Source organism: Oncorhynchus mykiss, chromosome 24, assembly GCF_013265735.2.
Source record: "Oncorhynchus mykiss isolate Arlee chromosome 24, USDA_OmykA_1.1, whole genome shotgun sequence".
Taxonomy (NCBI): domain Eukaryota; kingdom Metazoa; phylum Chordata; class Actinopteri; order Salmoniformes; family Salmonidae; genus Oncorhynchus; species Oncorhynchus mykiss.
The window spans coordinates 27,475,449-27,498,079 of NC_048588.1; the positions used below are offsets into that span (position 1 = coordinate 27,475,449).

General features: G+C 43.3%; 1 protein-coding gene across 3 annotated transcripts in view; it reads left to right on the forward strand.

The window, feature by feature from the left end:
- LOC110503383 (ephrin type-A receptor 4) overlaps positions 1-22,137 on the forward strand; it is a 78,404-nt gene extending 56,267 nt beyond the window's left edge. Inside the window, exons 8-18 of one of the 3 annotated variants that reach the window (XM_036961268.1) lie at positions 844-955; positions 2,092-2,150; positions 2,580-2,693; positions 3,177-3,362; positions 11,288-11,340; positions 11,548-11,757; positions 11,897-12,046; positions 12,275-12,468; positions 14,038-14,196; positions 14,379-15,446; positions 20,712-22,137. In XM_036961268.1, coding sequence (XP_036817163.1) covers positions 844-955; positions 2,092-2,150; positions 2,580-2,693; positions 3,177-3,362; positions 11,288-11,340; positions 11,548-11,757; positions 11,897-12,046; positions 12,275-12,468; positions 14,038-14,196; positions 14,379-14,493 — 1,352 coding nt within the window. In that variant the 3' untranslated portion in view covers positions 14,494-15,446; positions 20,712-22,137. Of the gene's footprint in view, positions 1-843; positions 956-2,091; positions 2,151-2,579; positions 2,694-3,176; positions 3,363-11,278; positions 11,341-11,547; positions 11,758-11,896; positions 12,047-12,274; positions 12,469-14,037; positions 14,197-14,378; positions 15,447-20,711 lie in introns of all 3 variants that reach the window. The other 2 variants (XM_036961267.1, XM_036961266.1) reach the window with 2 other exon arrangements.
- Positions 22,138-22,631: the final 494 nt, after the last annotated feature.

Here is a 22,631-nt window from a genome sequence, read left to right on the forward strand (position 1 = left end):
TGACATAGAGATAGACATAGTGTGGGCAGGATGACTCTGTTCTGTTTTATAATGAAACATTGGGATCCCTCTAAGAAGAGGTGTCTGTGTGGTGACATAGAGATAGACATAGTGTGGGCAGGATGACTCTGTTCTGTTTTATAATGAAACATTGGGATCCCTCTAAGAAGAGGTGTCTGTGTGGTGACATAGAGATAGACATAGTGTAGGCAGGATGACTCTGTTCTTTCCTGTAGTGAAACATTGGGATCCCTCTAAGAAGAGGTGTCTGTGTGGTGACATAGAGATAGACATAGTGTAGGCAGGATGACTCTGTTCTGTTTTATAATGAAACATTGGGATCCCTCTAAGAAGAGGTGTCTGTGTGGTGACATAGAGATAGACATAGTGTAGGCAGGATGACTCTGTTCTGTCTTATAGTGAAACATTGGGATCCCCATAAGAAGTCTGTGTGGTGACATAGAGATTAACATAGAGGCCCATGGCAATGACACGCTGAAGCACACCACTCTTTGCTCAGTGGAATGGTACTGCATTGTGTCTCAATGGAGGATACGGAACAGGTACAAATACTCTGGGCCACACACAGAGGGAGAGAGGAAGGGGAACATGTACTGTAGGGTTTACGTCTCTGGACCTGATCAGACTGAATGATATTGACTTTACTCTGTCTCTGTCCACCCACTCTTTCTCTACCTCTCCTTTTCTCTCTCTTTCTCACTGCATTTGTATTCCTCTCAATTTTCACTCCCTTGTCTTCTCCTCTTCTTTCACCTCCCTCCCTCCCTCCCTCCCTCCCTCCCTCCCTCCCTCCCTCCCTCCCTCCCTCCCTCCCATATTCAGTTCCAGCTCCTATTATCGGAGATGGGACTAACTCCACAGTGTTGCTGGTATCTGTGGTGGGCAGTGTTGTTCTCCTCCTCATCCTCATCAGTGCCTTCGTCATCAGCAGGAGGTGAGACTCTCATCCCCCCACCTCTCTCTCTCCCTTTCTCACTCTCTCCCTCTCTGTTTCTTTCTTTCCATCTTGCCGTCATGGTGAGAATGTCTTGCTTGGCAGCTGCATAGTCAGGCTGGAAAAAGTGTCTGTCACACGTTTGCGATAAGTGCACGCACACACACACACACACACACGCACACAGCCCCATGATTGACGGTGTGACAGCTGAAGAGATGTAATCAGTGACCCTCGCTCCTCTTCTCCCACTCCATCGTCTCTTTCCTCTCTCCTACTCTCCGCCCTCCATCTCTATCCCTCTATATCTCGCTGTGGCTATAATACAGGGCGGTAGTTAGTTACTGTGACCTGTGGAGAGAGAGCGAGGGAAAGAGGGAGAGAAGGAGAGGGAGTGGGGGAGAGGAAAAGAGGTAGAGGGGGAGATACTGACGGACAGACTGACGAATGGACAGAGACAGACAGAGAGACAGACAGAGAGACAGACAGAGAGACAGACAGACAGACAGACAGACAGACAGACAGACAGACAGACAGACAGACAGACAGACAGACAGACAGACAGACAGACAGACAGAGAGAGCAGGTGGATTTGTGGGGACCCAATCAGAGGGTGGTAACCAGCGAGCAGTAGAGCAGGACAAGCAGTGACACACAGATGGGATTACATGCAGATGGGGTCTCTCTCTTCACGCTTTAACCACGCTCTGTCTTTTACTGGCCTGTGTGTGTGTGTGCACTCCTGTGTGATTGCGCACTTCTATATGTATGAGAGTGTGTGGGCGATGGAGAGGGGGATGTTTGTGTGTGTGTGCGTGCATGTGTGTGTGATTGCGGCTCTTCCAGCCAAGCAGGTGGCCATCTTTGATTCATATTCATTGACGGTAACTGTCTGTCATTGTGTCTTGACCATCCTGTGGGGGAGGAGTGGGTGGGTAGTGCTCAGCGTGGCTCACAGAGCTGTTTAACAGTCATTAAAATGACAGAGGGGCACATTGTCATGTTTTAAAGTCATTAGTGCAACATTGTCCTGCACATCTGGTGGTCTTTAACAGCCAGTGAATAATAACACCATGGACTAGCTCTGTGCTGCTGAGCCTAGCTAACCACGTCGGCCATGTTGTTTTTCTCCCCAGAAGGAGTAAGTACAGTAAAGCCAAGCAGGATGCTGATGAAGAGAAACACCTACATCAAGGTAGACCACTCACCCTACTCATCCTACGCTAATATCAACGTTCACTGATGAGCCGCACCATTCATTATTTAATCGTTGCCACAAGAGCCTCTGAAAAAAGTGTTACATTGGTTAATAGAGTAATAAAAAAGTATGTTTGTAAAAAAGTGTGAATGAAATGTATATTCCGAAAGTAATGTCATATTTCTAACAGTGTTTTCCAGTGAGAACCTATTGAGAAGATAAATACATTCATATCATTTTTTTAAAGAGTTATTACACTAATCTAACAGAGACATTGGATGTTTTAATGTAGAAGTTGAGGAATTAAAGGATCAAGGAGAAGAGAGGATGGCAGTATAGCCCACATCATGGGGAAAATGAGGAACAGATGGAGCTCTGCTGGTCAGAATGCATTCAACGTCCCTTTTCCCTCCTCCTTTCTCTCAGGAGTGAGGATATACATAGACCCCTTCACCTACGAGGACCCCAACCAGGCTGTCCGAGAGTTTGCCAAGGAGATCGACGTTTCCTGTATCAAGATTGAGAAAGTCATTGGCATCGGTACGGACTAGACTTATTATTGGCTATACGTTTACTATGTCAACATGACCGTCTGTCAGACTGGTAATATTTGGCCAGACTCATTGGGTCAATAGAGAAAACAATGACTTGGGAGGGAAAATGTAATGTTCCTGTCTTCCAGTGCAAAAAGTGAGCTGGTGACCAATAATAGAAAAGAATCAATAGCCATTTCCTCTCTCTTGCTCTCTTTCTGCTCAACTGAGAAGGAGGGATTGGGGATCAGAGGGGGTCAATCAATGATTAAAGTACAGCCCCCTCTCCCTCCACTAAAAATAAGTGTGTGGTACCTGTTATTAGGTCTTTCTTCACCATGTTGAAAATGTGAAAATGTATGGGTATGTATTTTTTCTGTGAGTTTGATAAGGTGTGTGTGAGTTTTATAATAAGGTGTGTGTGTGTGTGTGTTTTATAATAAGGTATGTGTGTGTTTTATAATAAGGATTGTGTATGTGTGTCTTCCAGGTGAGTTTGGGGAGGTGTGCAGTGGTCGTTTGAAGATGCCAGGAAAGAGGGAGATCTGTGTCGCCATTAAGACCCTGAAGGCGGGATACACAGACAAGCAGAGGCGGGACTTCCTTTCTGAGGCCAGCATCATGGGCCAATTTGACCATCCGAACATAATTCACCTGGAGGGAGTGGTCACCAAGTGTAAGTAGGCTCCTGATTGGAGAGTATTTAGCTAAATTACAATAATTTCAAATGATTTAAAATGCACAATTTAAATGCATGTGAGTAAATGTAAATACATGAGTAAATCAAAGTATTGTGGAGCTTATAATATAGAGAACCAATCATATACTCTATATTTCACCTATGGAAAACATAACCTATGAGGTGATTAAATAATCCTGAATGGGACAAGCTCAGATAAAGACTTAAATCTGTGGTTGTGGGTGAGTTTGGAGATAGCAAGGGGGGGGGGGGGGGGTCATTCACATCCAATCCTGGTTACCCAGAGGGCCTTGGATAGGGGTGAGGAGTGGTGTGGGTCCGGACACAGAGCCCATCCTGGGAATCCCCAGGTGGTTGGAGTCCAGATGGAACAGGTCTAGTCCAGGTCGGCTACAGGGTTAATGTGTCCTGCGCTGTAGCTAGCCCATTAATCATAGTGTCAGCTGTAAATGTGTTTGGGGTTAGAGAGTGATATCCTATCTGCAGGACAGACCCTGTACTGCCACCACACCAGACGCTGTTGTTTAGAGTGTGTGTTGGGGGAGGGGGGTGTACGTTTGGGAAACTAGTTGTGTGTTCAACTCGTAGTGCATTGTGTGCATGTGTGTTTGAACGTGAGAGTTTGTATTGATGACATACTGGTTTAGCGTTTTATTTATTGCCTTTTACTATGAATGTGTGTCTGTTCACCTTTGATTAGGTACATGTGTGTGTGAGTGTTACCTCAGAGTCCCAGTTATCTTGGCTGTTGGCTGGTTAGATGGACATACTGCCTCATCTGTCCTCCTCTCTAGGAGATAAGACCAATCCCAGTCAGCCATTCAGTCTGCACAGCCTGACATGACACAACCATACTCACTACAGGCCTGATCACTTATCACACATCAGACCTCTCAACGGAGAGACAGAATTTCATTTAATTGAGAAGAGAGGGGGGGTGGGAGAAAGAGAGAGGCAGGGATAGGGAGGAAAGAAGGGAATCAGAGATAAATGAAGGATAGAACTAGGAGATGAGCAGAAGAGAGAATGAGATATAGAGGAGGATAACATATGTGAGAGGGTGTAAGATTAGGAGAGAGGAGAGCGCAGGAGAGGGGTATAGTGGGGGTTAGAACCATAGCTGTGGGAAGTAGGGTTGCTGAGGGTGTTGCAGCACCCCCTGATAAATCACCCCCAAAAAATAATGACTAAAAAATAATGACTAAAATCATTACTAGCTCTTTACAACTCCTGTATGAGCAGAGTGACGCAAAATACGCATCAGCAGACACAAAAAATTCACACCCCCAACCCAACCCAATCTTGTCGTGACCATGGGTAGAACGATTGAGAAAGCATAGGGGAGGCTGAAAGACAAACAGACACAGAGAAGATGAAGAGAATGGGTAATTGAGATACCAGACTGGAAACAGAAACAGACTTAAAAAGAGAGAAAGTTTAAGCGAGGAGGACTGCATCCAATATCCATCTCCTTCCCTCTCCCCTTCCTCCCGTCTTTGTCATGACAAAAAGCTTGACGCCGTTTCTCAGCAATTAGTCCTTCACACTTGAGTGTGTCGGTGGAATCTATTAAGAATCCATTATTTGAATTCCCTCCCTATTCCAATCTAGTTAAAAGGGACTTCTATCTCGCCTCAGTACGGCAGCACTGCCTGTCCAAGAGGCCAATTAAGTCTTATTAATTATTGATGAAGTCTAAATATGCACTAAATACATAAATAGGCTAACATCAGAGACTCAGAGCTGAGGCAGTATAGCCTGTCATCTTGGCCATTTATTGATTTTTTTCTCAGCGTCACTCTGATATCATTAAAAACTGTCCATCGTGAGTTGTTAACACTTTGTTCCTTCCCAGCTTTCCTTTAGGAAGTGACGCATTTAAATTCCCACATTTACATAATGTAAGCGCTGCTAAATTAGAAAGAACCCTTTTATTAAAAAAAGAAGGAAAGAAAGAACGCTCCAGTGAGTGTTAGTGGCTGGCCTCTTTGTGTTCTCCCACCAGCCTCAGCTCTCTATAATAACGTTCTCCTAACGTTACCTCATTGTTATCCAAACATTCTCTTATACGTTGTCCTCTACCATCCCTAGACATTTTCTTGGACAGGTGATAATCGGCTTATTGGCGGGGCCCCTGCCCAGAGTTCATTACCAAAGGCGGCAGGACGTATTCAGTAAACAAGACATTAGCATGCAAATAGGCTGGGAGGAAGAGGGCAGGGCTGAGAAGGGGCGAGCTGAGGGTCGTAGGTCAGACGCTTCTCGGACTTGTTTGGCGAGTTGTCAATCAGTGGCAGCCCGGGGGCAGCAGGGGACAACAAAACAGGGCAAAGATGGTTGACAAAGGGGCTCCCCTCTCAAGTTGAACTCCACATCCTCTTTGGGGTGCTGCTGAAGTCCTGTAAGTCATGGAGCGTCAATCACACGTCGCACAGAGCCGTGGCTGACAGCCTCTTGACAATCGGACCAGTCCAACGCAGAGTTGGAGAACTTCAGCTTTAGACCCCTCACACCCCTGAGTCAATTATTTGTAGAATCACCTTTGGCAGAGATTACAGTTGTGAGTCTTTCTGGGTAAGTCTCTAAGAGCTTTCCACACCTGGATTGTGCAGCATCTGCCCATTATTCTTTTCTAAATTCTTCAAACTCTGTCATATTGATTGTTGATCATTGCTGCACAACCATTTTCAGGTCTTACCATAGATTTTCAAGCAGATTTAAGTCAACACTGTAACTCAACCACTCAGGAACATTCACTGTTTTCTTGGTACGCAACTCCAGTGTAGATTTGGCCTGTGATTTAGGCTATTGTCCTGCTGAAAGGTGAATTCATCTCCTAGTGTCTGGTGGAAATCCGACCGATTCAGGTTTCCTCTAGGATTTTGCCTGTGCTTTGATCCATTCTGTTTCTTTTTTAATCCTTAAAACCTCTCCAGTCCTCAACAATTACATGTATAACCATAGCATGACCCAGCCACCACTATGCTTGAAAATATGGAGAGTGGTACTCGGTAATGTGTTGTATTGGATTTGCCCCAAACACTTTGTATTCAGGACAAAAATGTAAATGCTTTGCCACAGTTTTTTCAGTATTACTTTAGTGCCTTGTTGCAGTGTTACTATAGTGCCTTGTTGCAGTATTACTATAGTGCCTTGTTGCAGTATTACTATAGTGCCTTGTTGCAGTGTTACTTTAGTGCCTTGTTGCAGTATTACTATAGTGCCTTGTTGCAGTATTACTATATTGCCTTGTTGCAGTATTACTATAGGGCCTTGTTGCAGTATTACTATGGTGCCTTGTTGCAGTGTTACTATAGTGCCTTGTTGCAGTGTTACTTTAGTGCCTTGTTGCAGTATTACTTTAGTGCCTTGTTGCAGTATTACTATAGTGCCTTGTTGCAGTATTACTATATTGCCTTGTTGCAGTATTACTATAGGGCCTTGTTGCAGTATTACTATAGTGCCTTGTTGCAGTATTACTATAGGGCCTTGTTGCAGTATTACTATAGGGCCTTGTTGCAGTATTACTATGGTGCCTTGTTGCAGTGTTACTATAGTGCCTTGTTGCAGTGTTACTTTAGTGCCTTGTTGCAGTATTACTTTAGTGCATTGTTGCAGTATTACTATAGTGCCTTGTTGCAGTATTACTATAGGGCCTTGTTGCAGTATTACTATGGTGCCTTGTTGCAGTGTTACTATAGTGCCTTGTTGCAGTGTTACTTTAGTGCCTTGTTGCAGTATTACTATAGTGCCTTGTTGCAGTATTACTATATTGCCTTGTTGCAGTATTACTATAGGGCCTTGTTGCAGTATTACTATGGTGCCTTGTTGCAGTGTTACTATAGTGCCTTGTTGCAGTGTTACTTTAGTGCCTTGTTGCAGTATTACTTTAGTGCCTTGTTGCAGTATTACTATAGTGCCTTGTTGCAGTATTACTATAGGGCCTTGTTGCAGTATTACTATGGTGCCTTGTTGCAGTGTTACTATAGTGCCTTGTTGCAGTGTTACTTTAGTGCCTTGTTGCAGTATTACTTTAGTGCCTTGTTGCAGTATTACTATAGTGCCTTGTTGCAGTGTTACTATAGTGCCTTGTTGCAGTGTTACTTTAGTGCCTTGTTGCAGTATTACTATAGGGCATTGTTGCAGTATTACTATAGTGCCTTGTTGCAGTGTTACTATAGGGCCTTGTTGCAGTGTTACTTTAGTGCCTTATTGCAGTGTTACTTTAGTGCCTTGTTGCAGTATTACTTGAGTTCCTTGTTGCAGTATTACTATAGTGCCTTGTTGCAGTATTACTATAGTGCCTTGTTGCAGTGTTACTTTAGTGCCTTGTTGCAGTGTTACTTTAGTGCCTTGTTGCAGTGTTACTTTAGTGCCTTGTTGCAGTATTACTTTAGTGCCTTGTTGCAGTGTTACTTTAGTGCCTTGTTTCAGTATTACTTTAGTACCTTGTTTCAGTATTACTTTAGTGCCTTGTTGCAGTATTACTTTAGTGCCTTGTTTCAGTATTACTTTAGTGCCTTGTTGCAGTATTACTTTAGTGCCTTGTTGCAGTATTACTTTAGTGCCTTGTTGCAGTGTTACTTTAGTGCCTTGTTGCAGTATTACTTTAGTGCCTTGTTTCAGTGTTACTATAGTGCCTTGTTTCAGTATTACTTTAGTGCCTTGTTGCAGTGTTACTTTAGTGCCTTGTTGCAGTATTACTTTAGTGCCTTGTTGCAGTATTACTTTAGTGCCTTGTTTCAGTGTTACTATAGTGCCTTGTTTCAGTATTACTTTAGTGCCTTGTTGCAGTGTTACTTTAGTATCTTGTTGCAGTATTACTTTAGTGCCTTGTTGCAGTGTTACTTTAGTGACTTGTTGCAAACAGGACGCATGTTTTTATTCTGTACAGGCCCCCTTCATTTCAATCTGTCAATTAGGTTAGTATTGTCAAGTAACTACCATTAACAGCCATTAAACCCTATAACTGTTTTAAAGTCACCATTGATTGACCTTATGGTTTCTTCCTCTCTGGCATCTTAGTTAGGAATGACGCCTGTAACTTTGTAATGACTGGGTGTATTGATACACGATCCAAAGTGTAATTCATAACTTCACCATGCCTAAAGGGATATTCAATGTCTACTTTTTATAAAACATTTTACACATCTACCAATAGGTGCCCACCTTTGCGAGGTATTAACCTCCCTGGACTTTGTGGTTGAATCTGTGTTGGAAATTCACTGCTCGAATGATGGACCTTACAGATAATTGTATGTGTGGGGTACAAAGATGATGTAGTCATTCAAAAATCATGTTACACACAGAGTGAGTCCATGCAACTTATTATGTGACTTGTTAATCACATTTTTACCCCTGAACTTCTTTAGGCTTGCCATAATAAAGAAGTTGAATACTGATTGAATCAAGACATTTCAGGTTTTAATTTTAAATTAATTAGTTAACATAACAATAAAAAATAGGAATTCCACTTCGACATGATGGTGTATTGTGTGTAGCACAGTGACAAAAAAGTCTACATTGAATCCATTTTAAATTCAGGTTGTAACACAACAACATGTGGAAACAGTCTAGGGCTGTAACACAACAACATGTGAAAACAGTCTAGGGCTGTAACACAACAACGTGTGAAAACAGTCTAGGGCTGTAACACAACAACATGTGGAAACAGTCTAGGGCTGTAACACAACAACATGTGGAAACAGTCTAGGCTGTAACACAACAACGTGTGGAAACAGTCTAGGCTGTAACACAACAACATGTGGAAACAGTCTAGGCTGTAACACAACAACGTGTGGAAACAGTCTAGGGCTGTAACACAACAACATGTGTAAATAGTCTAGGGCTGTAACACAACAACATGTGGAAACAGTCTAGGGCTGTAACACAACAACATGTGGAAACAGTCTAGGCTGTAACACAACAACGTGTGGAAACAGTCTAGTGCTGTAACACAACAACATGTGGAAACAGTCTAGGCTGTAACACAACAACATGTGGAAACAGTCTAGGGCTGTAACACAACAACATGTGGAAACAGTCTAGGCTGTAACACAACAACGTGTGGAAACAGTCTAGTGCTGTAACACAACAACATGTGGAAACAGTCTAGGCTGTAACACAACAACATGTGGAAACAGTCTAGGGCTGTAACACAACAACATGTGGAAACAGTCTAGGCTGTAACACAACAACATGTGGAAACAGTCTAGGGCTGTAACACAACAACATGTGGAAACAGTCTAGGCTGTAACACAACAACGTGTGGAAACAGTCTAGGCTGTAACACAACAACATGTGGAAACAGTCTAGGGCTGTAACAAAACAACATGTGGAAACAGTCTAGGCTGTAACACAACAACATGTGGAAACAGTCTAGGGCTGTAACACAACAACATGTGGAAACAGTCTAGGGCTGTAACACAACAACATGTGAAAACAGTCTAGGGCTGTAACACAACAACATGTGAAAACAGTCTAGGGCTGTAACACAACAACATGTGGAAACAGTCTAGGGCTGTAACACAACAACATGTGGAAACAGTCTAGGCTGTAACACAACAACGTGTGGAAACAGTCTAGGCTGTAACACAGCAACATGTGGAAACAGTCTAGGCTGTAACACAACAACGTGTGGAAACAGTCTAGGGCTGTAACACAACAACATGTGGAAATAGTCTAGGGCTGTAACACAACAACATGTGGAAACAGTCTAGGGCTGTAACACAACAACATGTGGAAACAGTCTAGGCTGTAACACAACAACATGTGGAAACAGTCTAGTGCTGTAACACAACAACATGTGGAAACAGTCTAGGCTGTAACACAACAACATGTGGAAACAGTCTAGGGCTGTAACACAACAACATGTGGAAACAGTCTAGGGCTGTAACACAACAACGTGTGGAAACAGTCTAGTGCTGTAACACAACAACATGTGGAAACAGTCTAGGCTGTAACACAACAACATGTGGAAACAGTCTAGGGCTGTAACACAACAACATGTGGAAACAGTCTAGGCTGTAACACAACAACATGTGGAAACAGTCTAGGGCTGTAACACAACAACATGTGGAAACAGTCTAGGCTGTAACACAACAACGTGTGGAAACAGTCTAGGCTGTAACACAACAACATGTGGAAACAGTCTAGGGCTGTAACAAAACAACATGTGGAAACAGTCTAGGCTGTAACACAACAACATGTGGAAACAGTCTAGGGCTGTAACACAACAACATGTGGAAACAGTCTAGGCTGTAACACAACAACATGTGGAAACAGTCTAGGCTGTAACACAACAACATGTGGAAACAGTCTAGGCTGTAACACAACAACATGTGGAAACAGTCTAGGGCTGTAACAAAACAACATGTGGAAACAGTCTAGGCTGTAACACAACAACATGTGGAAACAGTCTAGGCTGTAAAAACTTTCTGGAGGCGCTGTAACATTATGTGCACATTTCTTGCGTGTTTGCTTGTTAGTGTACTTGGTGTGTGTGTGTGTGTGTGTGTGTGTGTGTGTGTGTGTGTGTGTGTGTGTGTGTGTGCGTGCGTGTGTGTGTGTGTGTGTGTGTCTGTGTGTGGTGGTGTTATGTTACAGTAGAGATCCCTCTCTCTGAGTAAGGAGGAGATGTGAGGACACACTGTTACACTGAACTAATTTAATCACTACGGTACTGAGACGAATTGTGTACCCCCTCCCAACACACCACACACTACACACCACACACACACCACACGCACACACACCCCTGAGAAGCACTGCTCTCCTGCTGCTTTGGGCAGTGATGTGCATCGTTTACCTCCATAATCATCTGCCTTTCATTTTCTTCCCTCCCTCCCTCCCTCCCTCCCTCCCTCCCTCCCTCCCTCCCTCCTTTTCTTCAGGTAAACCAGTGATGATTATCACAGAGTACATGGAGAATGGTTCGCTGGATGCATTTCTGAGGGTAAGTCATGCAATGCAGTCTGTGTACTCAACTCTGTGTGGTATGTGTCTGCTTTCAAATGTTCAGAACTCTAGGTATGACTATTACAGCCGTTAGCCTCTTAATGAATGTCAGCCAAGCAACGTCATACAGATTAGCATCATCCCATCCTGCCACTGCATACAAACATGACCTAACATGCATTGATTTGTTTGTTTGCTTCTTTAGAAGAATGACGGGCGTTTCACAGTGATCCAGCTGGTGGGCATCTTGCGTGGCATCGCGTCGGGCATGAAGTACCTTTCTGATATGAGCTATGTCCACAGAGACCTGGCCGCACGCAACATCCTGGTCAACAGCAACCTGGTGTGTAAGGTGTCTGACTTCGGCATGTCACGAGTCCTGGAGGACGACCCCGAGGCTGCATACACCACCAGGGTAAGAGAGTGTGTGTGTGTGTGCACAAGCTTGTGTGTGGCTGTAGTGTTAATACATTTCAGCGTTTTCATGCTTGTATGTACCTATGTATTTGGTACAGTGTGAGCGATACTAACAGTCTGTTACCTGTCAATCACAGGGAGGGAAGATCCCCATTCGCTGGACAGCCCCAGAAGCCATTGCCTACAGGAAGTTCACCTCGGCCAGCGACGTGTGGAGCTACGGCATAGTAATGTGGGAAGTGATGTCATATGGGGAGCGCCCATATTGGGACATGAGTAATCAGGATGTAAGTCTACAGTAAGAACATATTCAGGTTTAAAACGTCAAATAATAAGGATGTTATGTCATTATAGAAATATTATCTGTGTAATTACAGCTGTGCAGTTTTCATGATTACTTCCTATTATTCCATTATAATAATATCATCGTTATAGTGTAATTAGGATGGCTGAGTAATCTATCTCACAGTCTACCATCAACCCTAACCTCTAACCTCTGCCCTCTCTCCCCAAAGGTGATCAAGGCCATAGATGAGGGGTACAGGCTTCCCCCGCCCATGGACTGCCCCGTGGCACTGCACCAGCTGATGCTGGACTGCTGGCAGAGGGAGAGGGGCGACAGGCCCAAGTTTGGCCAGATCGTCAACATGCTGGACAAACTGATCCGGAACCCCAACAGCCTGAAGAGGACTGGAGGAGAGACCACACGGTGAGACAGAGATTTCTTAGTTTATTCACTATTTATTCACTATTATTGTAATGTGTGTAATCAGTACTGTACTTCCATACAACATTAACTGAATGGTACACCTTGTAAAATAAGGTATGTGTTCTAATAGAGTTGAGAATTACAATGGTATCTAGCAGTATGTTATAAAAAGCCCCCTTTAAGTAGGAGTCGTTACTCCTAGGTGGAACTGCGTATTTTTACAGACCCAGAGCTAGTCATGGAGGGAGGAAATGTTCTTCTTTAACCCAGGGATAGAGGGAGAGAGAGAGAGAGGGTGAAAGAGGGGGAGAATGGGAGAGAGAGTCCTAGAGGAATAATTAGTGGAACTGAATCCCATGAACAGATTTTACAGGAGGGGTTAGGACCAAGGGTGAGGTCTTGGGGACCCTAGTAACATCTCAATCCATGCCTCAGGGTGGTAGAGATGGAGAAAGATGCCCAAAGCACCACAGTATTTCACAACGAATTTCGCAACGAAGTAAGGGGCTTGTGTACTACCCCAGAGCCCCCCCCCCCCCAACAGTCCCCAGCCCCCCAGCCAGACCAAAGTGGCGATTGAACCCAGCAGCCCAAGCCTTTCAGCCAACACCTGTTAAATTATGGAGGAGGGGTGCAGTGGAGCGGGACCGTAGTGAGTGTGCTCAGTCCCTCACCTCGGTCGCACCGGCCCTGGGTAAATATTTGATGGCAGATATCGTTGTGAAGCTAAGGAAGGAGGGATGAAGGGATGGAAAAGGTGTTGGTGAGTGCTTGAAAGAAAGACCGAGTCATGATGAATATCTGCATCCTAGAGGAGAAGCAGTGGGAGGTTAAAGCCACAGTGTGTGTTGTTAATGTTTTCTCTTTAAATAACGATTAACTAACCGTGTCGGTGACACCCGGGAGGAACTGTGTTTCACTTGGCTTCTGTCTTGGAGGACAAATAGAGATGGGACACATGCTAGCGCTTAGTTTGTCTAACCTGCTGATTCCATCAGAAAAAAAAGGTGTGTGTGTGTGTGAGAGAGAGAGGGGGAAAGAGACAGAAAGAAAGAAGAGAAGCTGAAGAATTACAGTTCCTTTTTCAAAGTCTCAGGGTTGACTGTAGTTCACATGTGCCTGACCCCTGTGATAGGCTAACGTCAGATGATGAAAAACCTCACTAACCATAAGGCCAGACGGCACCGTGTCTCTCTCTCCTCCTCTGGTCCTGATTTAATTAGTTGTTCTAGTGTTGTAGTTATGTCTGAGTGACAGGTGATTTAAGAATCAAGAGCAGTGCCATTCTAATTCATCAGTTTCTCACTGCCAAGTTGTATGACAATAGTATCTCAAAATGTTGTCTTAGGAAGCTTGACACACATTTAGTGGGTTGAGGCTTATTCATTTTGGTTAATGGGTAAAGATTGTACTTATAAAAAAAATAACTATTTATTTATTTGCTGGGTCAAAAGAAAACTCACTAAAGATTTAGGTGGGTTAGACAACTGAAAGTTGTAGGTACCGTTGCTTTAATATAGTGCAAGTTGTCTAGATGTAGACTGACTCTCCACCCCTCTCCGTCCCTAGACCCAGCACCACCCTCCTGGAGCCGGTCAGCCCGGAGGTGGCCTCGGCCCTGGGCTCTGTGGAGGACTGGCTGCAGGCCATCGGCATGGAGAGATACAGCGACAACTTCACCGCAGCAGGATACACCACCCCAGAGGCTGTGGTTCATATGACACAGGAGTGAGTTATACTTGGTTTACTCAGCATTTATGCATCCAGGAGAGACCTGTCTGACTTTTTTACTGATTTATATTAGGCTGGGTTGACACCTAGAGAGGATGTTAAATCTGTCATATGAATCAGGAAGCTGTCATAGTGTGTCTTGGTTCCTAATGTTTTCTTTCCTACTCTTGTTAAAACAGGGACATGGGCCGAATTGGAATCTCCTCAGCTGCACACCAGAATAAGATCCTGACCAGCGTCCAGGGAATGCTCTCCCAAATGCAACAGATGCAAGGCAGAATGGTTCCGGTCTGATCAACGAGAAGGAAACAACTTCATTTCTAACGGATAATACAAATTAAATATCAAAAGACAAATGAACAATCAAATTGTTTACCTCTTCCATGCACTTTAAATTGGATTTAAAAGAAGAAGAAAAGTGGGAAATATGCACTTTTTATCAGATATTAGACCTTGCCCTATTGAGAACGGGATATTTTTCTGTCCGAGTGGCACTGAGAACGGGATGGATGGGAAGCTTTTCCGAGAGGCCAACTGGAGTGCCTTCAATGGTCTGGAAGGAATTCAGAGGGGATCGCTCCTCTAGGCAAGAGTAATATTTCTGGAAATTTCTTTCTGGAATACCCACAGAGCAGATTTTTGTATCGTAACTGTGTTCTGTCCTGTGTGTATGACTTGTTCTCTGTGACTCGCTGCCATATCCTCGATTGTCTTTTCTTTACGTTTGAATACCAACAGACAAAATGGAGAGTTCCAACCTCGAGATTAACACTGATGTTCTGAATCTGAGAGGTTGAGGGAGGGATGGAGGAGGGAGGGGAAGGGGGTTCTGTGTTTTTGCTCTGTTCTGGTCTTGTTTTGTCCAAGATTGGGCTGTTTTGTTGCCCTCTGGACATTTTCTCAGAATGTCTTTGATCTAAAGAGGTGCATTCCTACCCCTTGTCCTCCCAAACCACCATCTCATCCCTCCTCAAACATCTTTCATCACCCCTTTTGGATTACAGCCCGCACCCCTGGGTCTGATTATTGCTCTATGTAATTTGACGGACAGCTGTTTGGACCAGTTGGATTCTTACTGTGTATTTGTTTCCTGAATGTGGAACTGAGAGCAAAGGAGTATGGGATTTATTTGGACACGACTGTGCACTACTGCGGAGAGATGGATATGTAACAAAACAACAATGACAACGACATCAAAATGAACAAGAGAATACATGCTGGACATTATTCAATCATCAATCACAATGGTAAGGATCTATAAACTACCTATCCCTTAGTTATTTTAGTCATGTTATCGGTACTCATTGTGTATTTACTCCTTGTGTTGTTATTTTAACAATAATTTATATTTTTTATCTCTCTGCATTGTTGAAAGGGCCCATAAGTGAGCATTTCACTGTTAGTCTACACCTGTTGTTTCTGAAGATTGTGACAAATAACATTTCATTTGATTTGAATTGATTTGACATATCTTTGTTGGCATTAACACAACAAACAAAAAACCATTAACTATAAAACACTATAGTATGTGAAATGATTCAGGTCTGACCTGGATCTTTATGTATGGTGCATTTGGAAAGCATTCAGACCCCTTGACTTTTTCCACATTTTGTTACGTTGCAGTCTTTTTCTAAATGAGAAAAAATACAAAAATGTCCTCATCAATCTACATACAATACCCCATAATGACAAAGCAAATAAATAAAGAACAGATCACTTTTTCAGTATTCAGACCCTTTGCTATGAGACATGAAACTGAGCTCAGGTGCATCCTGTTTCCATTCATCATCCTTGAGATGTTCTACAACATGATTGGAGTCCACCTGTGTTAAATTCAATTGATTAGACATGATTTGGAAAGGCACACACCTGTCTATATAAGGTCCCACAGTTGACAGTGCATGTCAAAGCAATAACCAAGCCATGAGGTCGAAGGAATTGTCCGTAGAGCTCCGAGACAAGATTGTGTCTAGGCACAGATCTGGGGAAGGCTACCAAAACACTTCTGCAGCATTGGTTAGGGAGGTGACCAAGAGATCCTCTGTGGAGATGGGAGAACCTTCCAGAAGGACAACCATCTCTGTAGCACTCCACCAATCAGGCATCTATGATAGTGGCCAGACGGAAACCACTCGTCAGTAAAAGGCACATAAAAGCCCGCTTGGAGTTTGCCAAATGGCACTTAAAGGACTCTCAGACCGTGAGAAACAACATTTTCTGGTCTGATGACACCAGGATGGAACTATTTTGCCTGAATGCCAAGCGTCACGTCTGGAGGAAACCTGGCACCATCCTTACGGTGAAGCATGGTGGTGGCAGCATCATACTGTGGGGATGTTTTTCAGAGGCAGGAACTAGGAGACTAGTCAGGATGGAGGGAAAGTACAGAGAGATCCTTGATGGAAAGCGTGCTCCAGTGCGCTCAGGACCTCAGAACTGGGTGAAGGTTCACCTTCCAACAGGACAACAAGACTCAGCACACAGCCAAGACAACGCAGGAGTGGCTTCGGGACAAGTCTCTGAATGTCCTTGAGTGGCCCAGCCAGAACCCAAACGAACATCTCTGGAGAGACCTGAAAATAGCTGTATAGAAACGCTCCCCATCCAACTTGACAGAGTTTGAGAGGATCTGCAGAGAAGAATGGGAGAAACTGCCAAGCTTGTAGCGTCATACCCAATAAGACCCGAGGCTGTAATCGCTGCCAAAAGTACTTCAGCAAAGTACTGATTAAAAGGTCTGAATACTTATGTAAATGTGATATAAAAAAAACAATTTAATTAGCAAAAGTTTTTGCTTTGTTTTGGGGTTTTGTGTGTAAATGTGGAAAGAGTCAAATACTTTCAGAATGCACTGTATATACTGCAGTACTGTTGGCCATTACACTTTCTAACCCTCTGCAGTGTGTACATGCTGTAGTACTGTCTAACTCTCTCTCTCTCTCTGCAGTGTGTACATACTGTAGTACTGTGTAACTCGCTCTCTGCAGTGTGTACATACTGTAGTACTGTCTAACTCTCTCTCTGCAGTGTATACATACTGTAGTACTGTTTAACTCTCTCTCTCTCTCTCTGCAGTGTGTACATACTGTAGTACTGTCTAACTCTCTCTCTCTCTCTCTGCAGTGTATACATACTGTAGTACTGTCTAACTATCTCTCTCTCTGCAGTGTATACATACTGTAGTACTGTCTAACTCTCTCTCTCTCTCTGCAGTGTGTACATACTGTAGTACTGTCAAACTCTCTCTCTGCAGTGTATACATACTGTAGTACTGTCAAACTCTCTCTCTGCAGTGTGTACATACTGTGGTACTGTCTAACTCTCTCTCTCTGCAGTGTGTACATACTGTAGTACTGTCTAACTCTCTCTCTGCAGTGTATACATACTGTAGTACTGTCTAACTCTCTCTCTCTCTCTCTGCAGTGTGTACATACTGTAGTACTGTCTAACTCTCTCTCTGCAGTGTATACATACTGTAGTACTGTCTAACTATCTCTCTCTCTCTGCAGTGTATACATACTGTAGTACTGTCTAACTCTCTCTTTCTCTCTGCAGTGTATACATACTGTAGTACTGTCAAACTCTCTCTCTGCAGTGTGTACATACTGTAGTACTGTCTAACTCGCTCTCTCTCTCTGCAGTGTGTACATACTGTAGTACTGTCAAACTCTCTCTCTGCAGTGTATACATACTGTAGTACTGTCTAACTCTCTCTCTCTGCAGTGTATACATGCTGTAGTACTGTCAAACTCTCTCTCTCTGCAGTGTATACATACTGTAGTACTGTCTAACTCTCTCTCTGCTGTGTGTACATACTGTAGTACTGTCAAACTCTCTCTCTGCAGTGTATACATACTGTAGTACTGTCACACTCTCTCTCTGCAGTGTGTACATACTGTGGTACTGTCTAACTCTCTCTCTCTGCAGTGTGTACATACTGTAGTACTGTGTAACTCTCTCTCTGCAGTGTATACATACTGTAGTACTGTCTAACTCTCTCTCTCTGCATTGTATACATACTGTAGTACTGTCTAACTCTCTCTCTCTGCAGTGTATACATACTGTAGTACTGTGCAACTCTCTCTCTCTGCAGTGTATACATACTGTAGTACTGTGTAACTCTCTCTCTCTCTGCAGTGTATATATACTGTAGCACTGTCTAACTCTCTCTCTCTGCAGTGTATACATACTGTAGTACTATCTAACTCTCTCTCTCTCTGCAGTGTGTACATACTGTAGTACTGTGTAACTCTCTCTCTCTGCAGTGTGTACATACTGTAGTACTATCTAACTCTCTCTCTCTGCAGTGTGTACATACTGTAGTACTATCTAACTCTCTCTCTCTCTGCAGTGTGTACATACTGTAGTACTATCTAACTCTCTCTCTCTCTCTGCAGTATGTACATACTGTAGTACTGTGTAACTATCTCTCTCTCTGCAGTGTGTACATACTGTAGTACTATCTAACTCTCTCTCTCTCTGCAGTGTGTACATACTGTAGTACTATCTAACTCTCTCTCTCTCTGCAGTATGTACATACTGTAGTACTATCTAACTATCTCTCTCTCTGCAGTGTGTACATACTGTAGTACTATCTAACTCTCTCTCTCTGCAGTGTGTACATACTGTAGTACTATCTAACTCTCTCTCTCTCTGCAGTGTGTACATACTGTGTAACTCTCTCTCTCTGCAGTGTGTACATACTGTGTAACTCTCTGCAGTGTGTACATACTGTAGTACTGTGTAACTCTCTCTCTGCAGTGTGTACATACTGTAGTACTGTGTAACTCTCTCTCTCTGCAGTGTGTACATACTGCAGTACTGTCTAACTCTCTCTCTCTGCAGTGTGTACATACTGTGTAACTCTCTGCAGTGTGTACATACTGTGTAACTCTCTGCAGTGTGTACATACTGTAGTACTGTGTAACTATCTCTCTCTGCAGTGTGTACATACTGTGTAACTCTCTGCAGTGTGTACATACTGTAGTACTGTGTAACTCTCTCTCTCTGCAGTGTGTACATACTGTAGTACTGTGTAACTCTCTCTCTCTGCAGTGTGTACATACTGTGTAACTCTCTGCAGTGTGTACATACTGTAGTACTGTGTAACTCTCTCTCTCTGCAGTGTGTACATACTGTAGTACTGTGTAACTCTCTCCCTCTGCAGTGTGTACATACTGTGTAACTCTCTGCAGTGTGTACATACTGTAGTACTGTGTAACTCTCTCTCTCTGCAGTGTGTACATACTGTAGTACTGTGTAACTATCTCTCTCTGCAGTGTGTACATACTGTGTAACTCTCTGCAGTGTGTACATACTGTAGTACTGTGTAACTCTCTCTCTCTGCAGTGTGTACATACTGTAGTACTGTGTAACTCTCTCTCTCTGCAGTGTGTACATACTGTGTAACTCTCTGCAGTGTGTACATACTGTAGTACTGTGTAACTCTCTCTCTCTGCAGTGTGTACATACTGTAGTACTGTGTAACTCTCTTTCTCTGCAGTGTGTACATACTGTAGTACTGTGTAACTATCTCTCTCTGCAGTGTGTACATACTGTAGTACTGTGTAACTCTCTCTCTCTCTGCAGTGTGTACATACTGTAGTACTGTGTAACTATCTCTCTCTGCAGTGTGTACATACTGTAGTACTGTGTAACTCTCTCTCTCTCTGCAGTGTGTACATACTGTAGTACTGTGTAACTATCTCTCTCTGCAGTGTGTACATACTGTGTAACTCTCTGCAGTGGTGAGCTCATTGAGTGCTGAGCTGTTTGAGTGGTGTGTTAATAAACCAGCAGCCCGGCACCTGAGGCCGTAGAGTAGATCAATAAGCCCTGTTCTCAGATCAGTCACTGCTCTAAACCGCCTGGCGTGTGAATGAGGACGATTAATCACTGACTGAGTCAGCAGACAGCACACCACAGCCGCTCACACCTGGGTTCAAATAGTATTTGAAGTAATTTTGAATACTTTTCCTGGGCTTGATTGCACTTTCCTGGTGCAATGGAACCAATAGAAGAGTAGCAAAACTGCAAACCCTGCCCGTCTGTCACTCAAGGCAGGCTAAACCAAATGATTAAAATATTTGAACGATTTTAAATAGGCTGCAGACCTGGTTTTAAATACTATCATAGCGGCATGACTCAGGATCGGTTCCCATGATGAAGGAAATGTTTTCCATTGTTGGCTTTTGCCAACCAATAATGCAGTGATGTTATTGTATCGGTTGGTGAAGGCTGATGTTCTTGTTAAGCATTGAATGACTAGAACTTTCCATATGCTTTAACTGGTATGTGTTGTTGGGCATCACAAGGATATTTGAGTAGTTCTATGCCAGGCAGAAACTGGCATTCAAACTGAACACTTTCAAAACCAACCATGGCTGACGTGATCTCTCACCGCAATCTCTCTCTCTCTCTCTCTCCCTGTCTCTCTCCCTGTCTCTCTCCCTGTCTCTCTTTCTCTCTCTCTCTCTGTCCCCCCCACCCGCTTCTCTCTCGCTCTCCTCCAGCTGCCACCGCCTTTCATCAACAGGATTCCTCCCTCTCTCCATGACCAGAATTCCTCCTCTTCTCCTTGGAGTCTCCTCCAACTCCATCTCTCCATGACTGTCACGTTCGCTGTTCGGCGTCGCTCCATTTTTCAGAAAGGACAAACAGACTAGCGATCCATGACCACCATCAACAGCTTACGAATACAATATGAATGATTCAGCAACGCTTAAAAAACATTTAAATAATGTAATATAAACTAGACCCTGCTCCAGCAGACGATGTACTTGTTTTATGAATTTCTAAGTTTATTTTCCTTTGTGTTTTTGGTTTGCATGTAAAGTGAGCATGTGGTAGTGTGTTGAGTGTGTATGTGTGTGTGCTTGAGTGAGTGAATGAGTGTGTGAGTGTGTGAGTGAGTGAGTGAGTGAGTGTGTGTGTGAGTGAGTGAATGTGTGTTTGTGTCTGTATGAGTGTCTATGATGTCTTCAAAATAATATCAATAGTTTGTTTTTATGCTACAGTGGAGGGGTTTACGGATTTGTTTTTGGAATTTCATGACCTGCTTTGTGTCGACAAAAACAATGTAAAGTGTGCCACTACTCCTGCTCTGTCAATCCTCTTCAGCAGCAGCATTTAACGAGTTTTGATGTTTTCAACACACCCTTAACTGCAATGGCTTTAGTAGTGGGATCCAGTGGAATACATAGACAATAGCCTCCTGTACTGACAGAAACACAGAAGGACAGTCAGCGGCAATGGGCTCTCTCATTAGAAAGCAGATTGGACTCCCCGAGCTGAAGAAAAATCTTTCTGGATTTTGAGCAGGGGATGCATGTAGTCAACAAGGACTTGATGCTGAAAAGGGTGATAAGAAGGGAATATCATTGATCTCGTTTCATTTAGATGTTTCAAATATTCACCAAATGACAGTCAGGTTACATTCAAAGGACTTAAAAATATATACAAATTATACAATCGTTACTATCCGAATGTTTTTCTGATCATATGCGATGGTTGACATACTACAGATTCCTCCGTCCTCCATACCAGCCCAGCTCAATGATCTTCTCTTTGCTGAAGTAGGGTTTTAATCCGTCAACGACCTGTCATGTGGAAATATGCAAGAAGTGTGAGGAAAGGAAAACAGAATGTACTGTATAGTACTTTTACATTGAGTTAATGATGAAAGAACCTAAGAAAACACACATCAAGGTTTGTCATTGTATGCCTTCTGATACCATATGATCCAGCCACCTAACATTCTTTTAATCTTCTTTTTGTTGTTGTAACATTTTGATTAGATTTTTGGTCATTTGTTTTATTTTGTCAAGGATTTTAGGTACATGTAACTTATGTCATTATTTATGGTCTTTTATATCTAGTTTGTAAAATGAAGGGTTGCCATGTGGTGCATTCTTATTAAAGTAGAAACCATCAAACTGGCTTTGTTTCCTGCTTATTATAACAATAAAAACACACACACACACACACACACACACACACACTCCCCAGTGAGTTGGCAGTGAGATCCCTCTGCGGCACAAGAGTACAGATACATCTATCTGACTGTGAGCTGCAGGTTGTGTCTCGGGCCACAAGGCGTCGGAGAGATTTTTGGCACGGTCGGTGTGCTTAATCAGAGCAACATCTGTTTCCTGCGCTCATTTCCAGGGGCGATAAAACACTTATTGTCCGAGGCTTTGATGGGGAGAGAAAGAGGGAGAACAGCTCCCATTCAAAAAATGGCCTCAGAAGTACTGTATTCTCTGCCAAATTGTGTTTTACACGTTTCCCGAGGAAGGCCTGTAACAAGGCATGCATATGTTAGCTAGGGATGAACGATTGCAGAAGGAGATGCTTATCGGCTTTGAAGGGAAAACGTGTGGTGTGTGTGTGTGTGTGTGTACTTGCAGGGTCATGTGGTGGGTCTTTGAAAG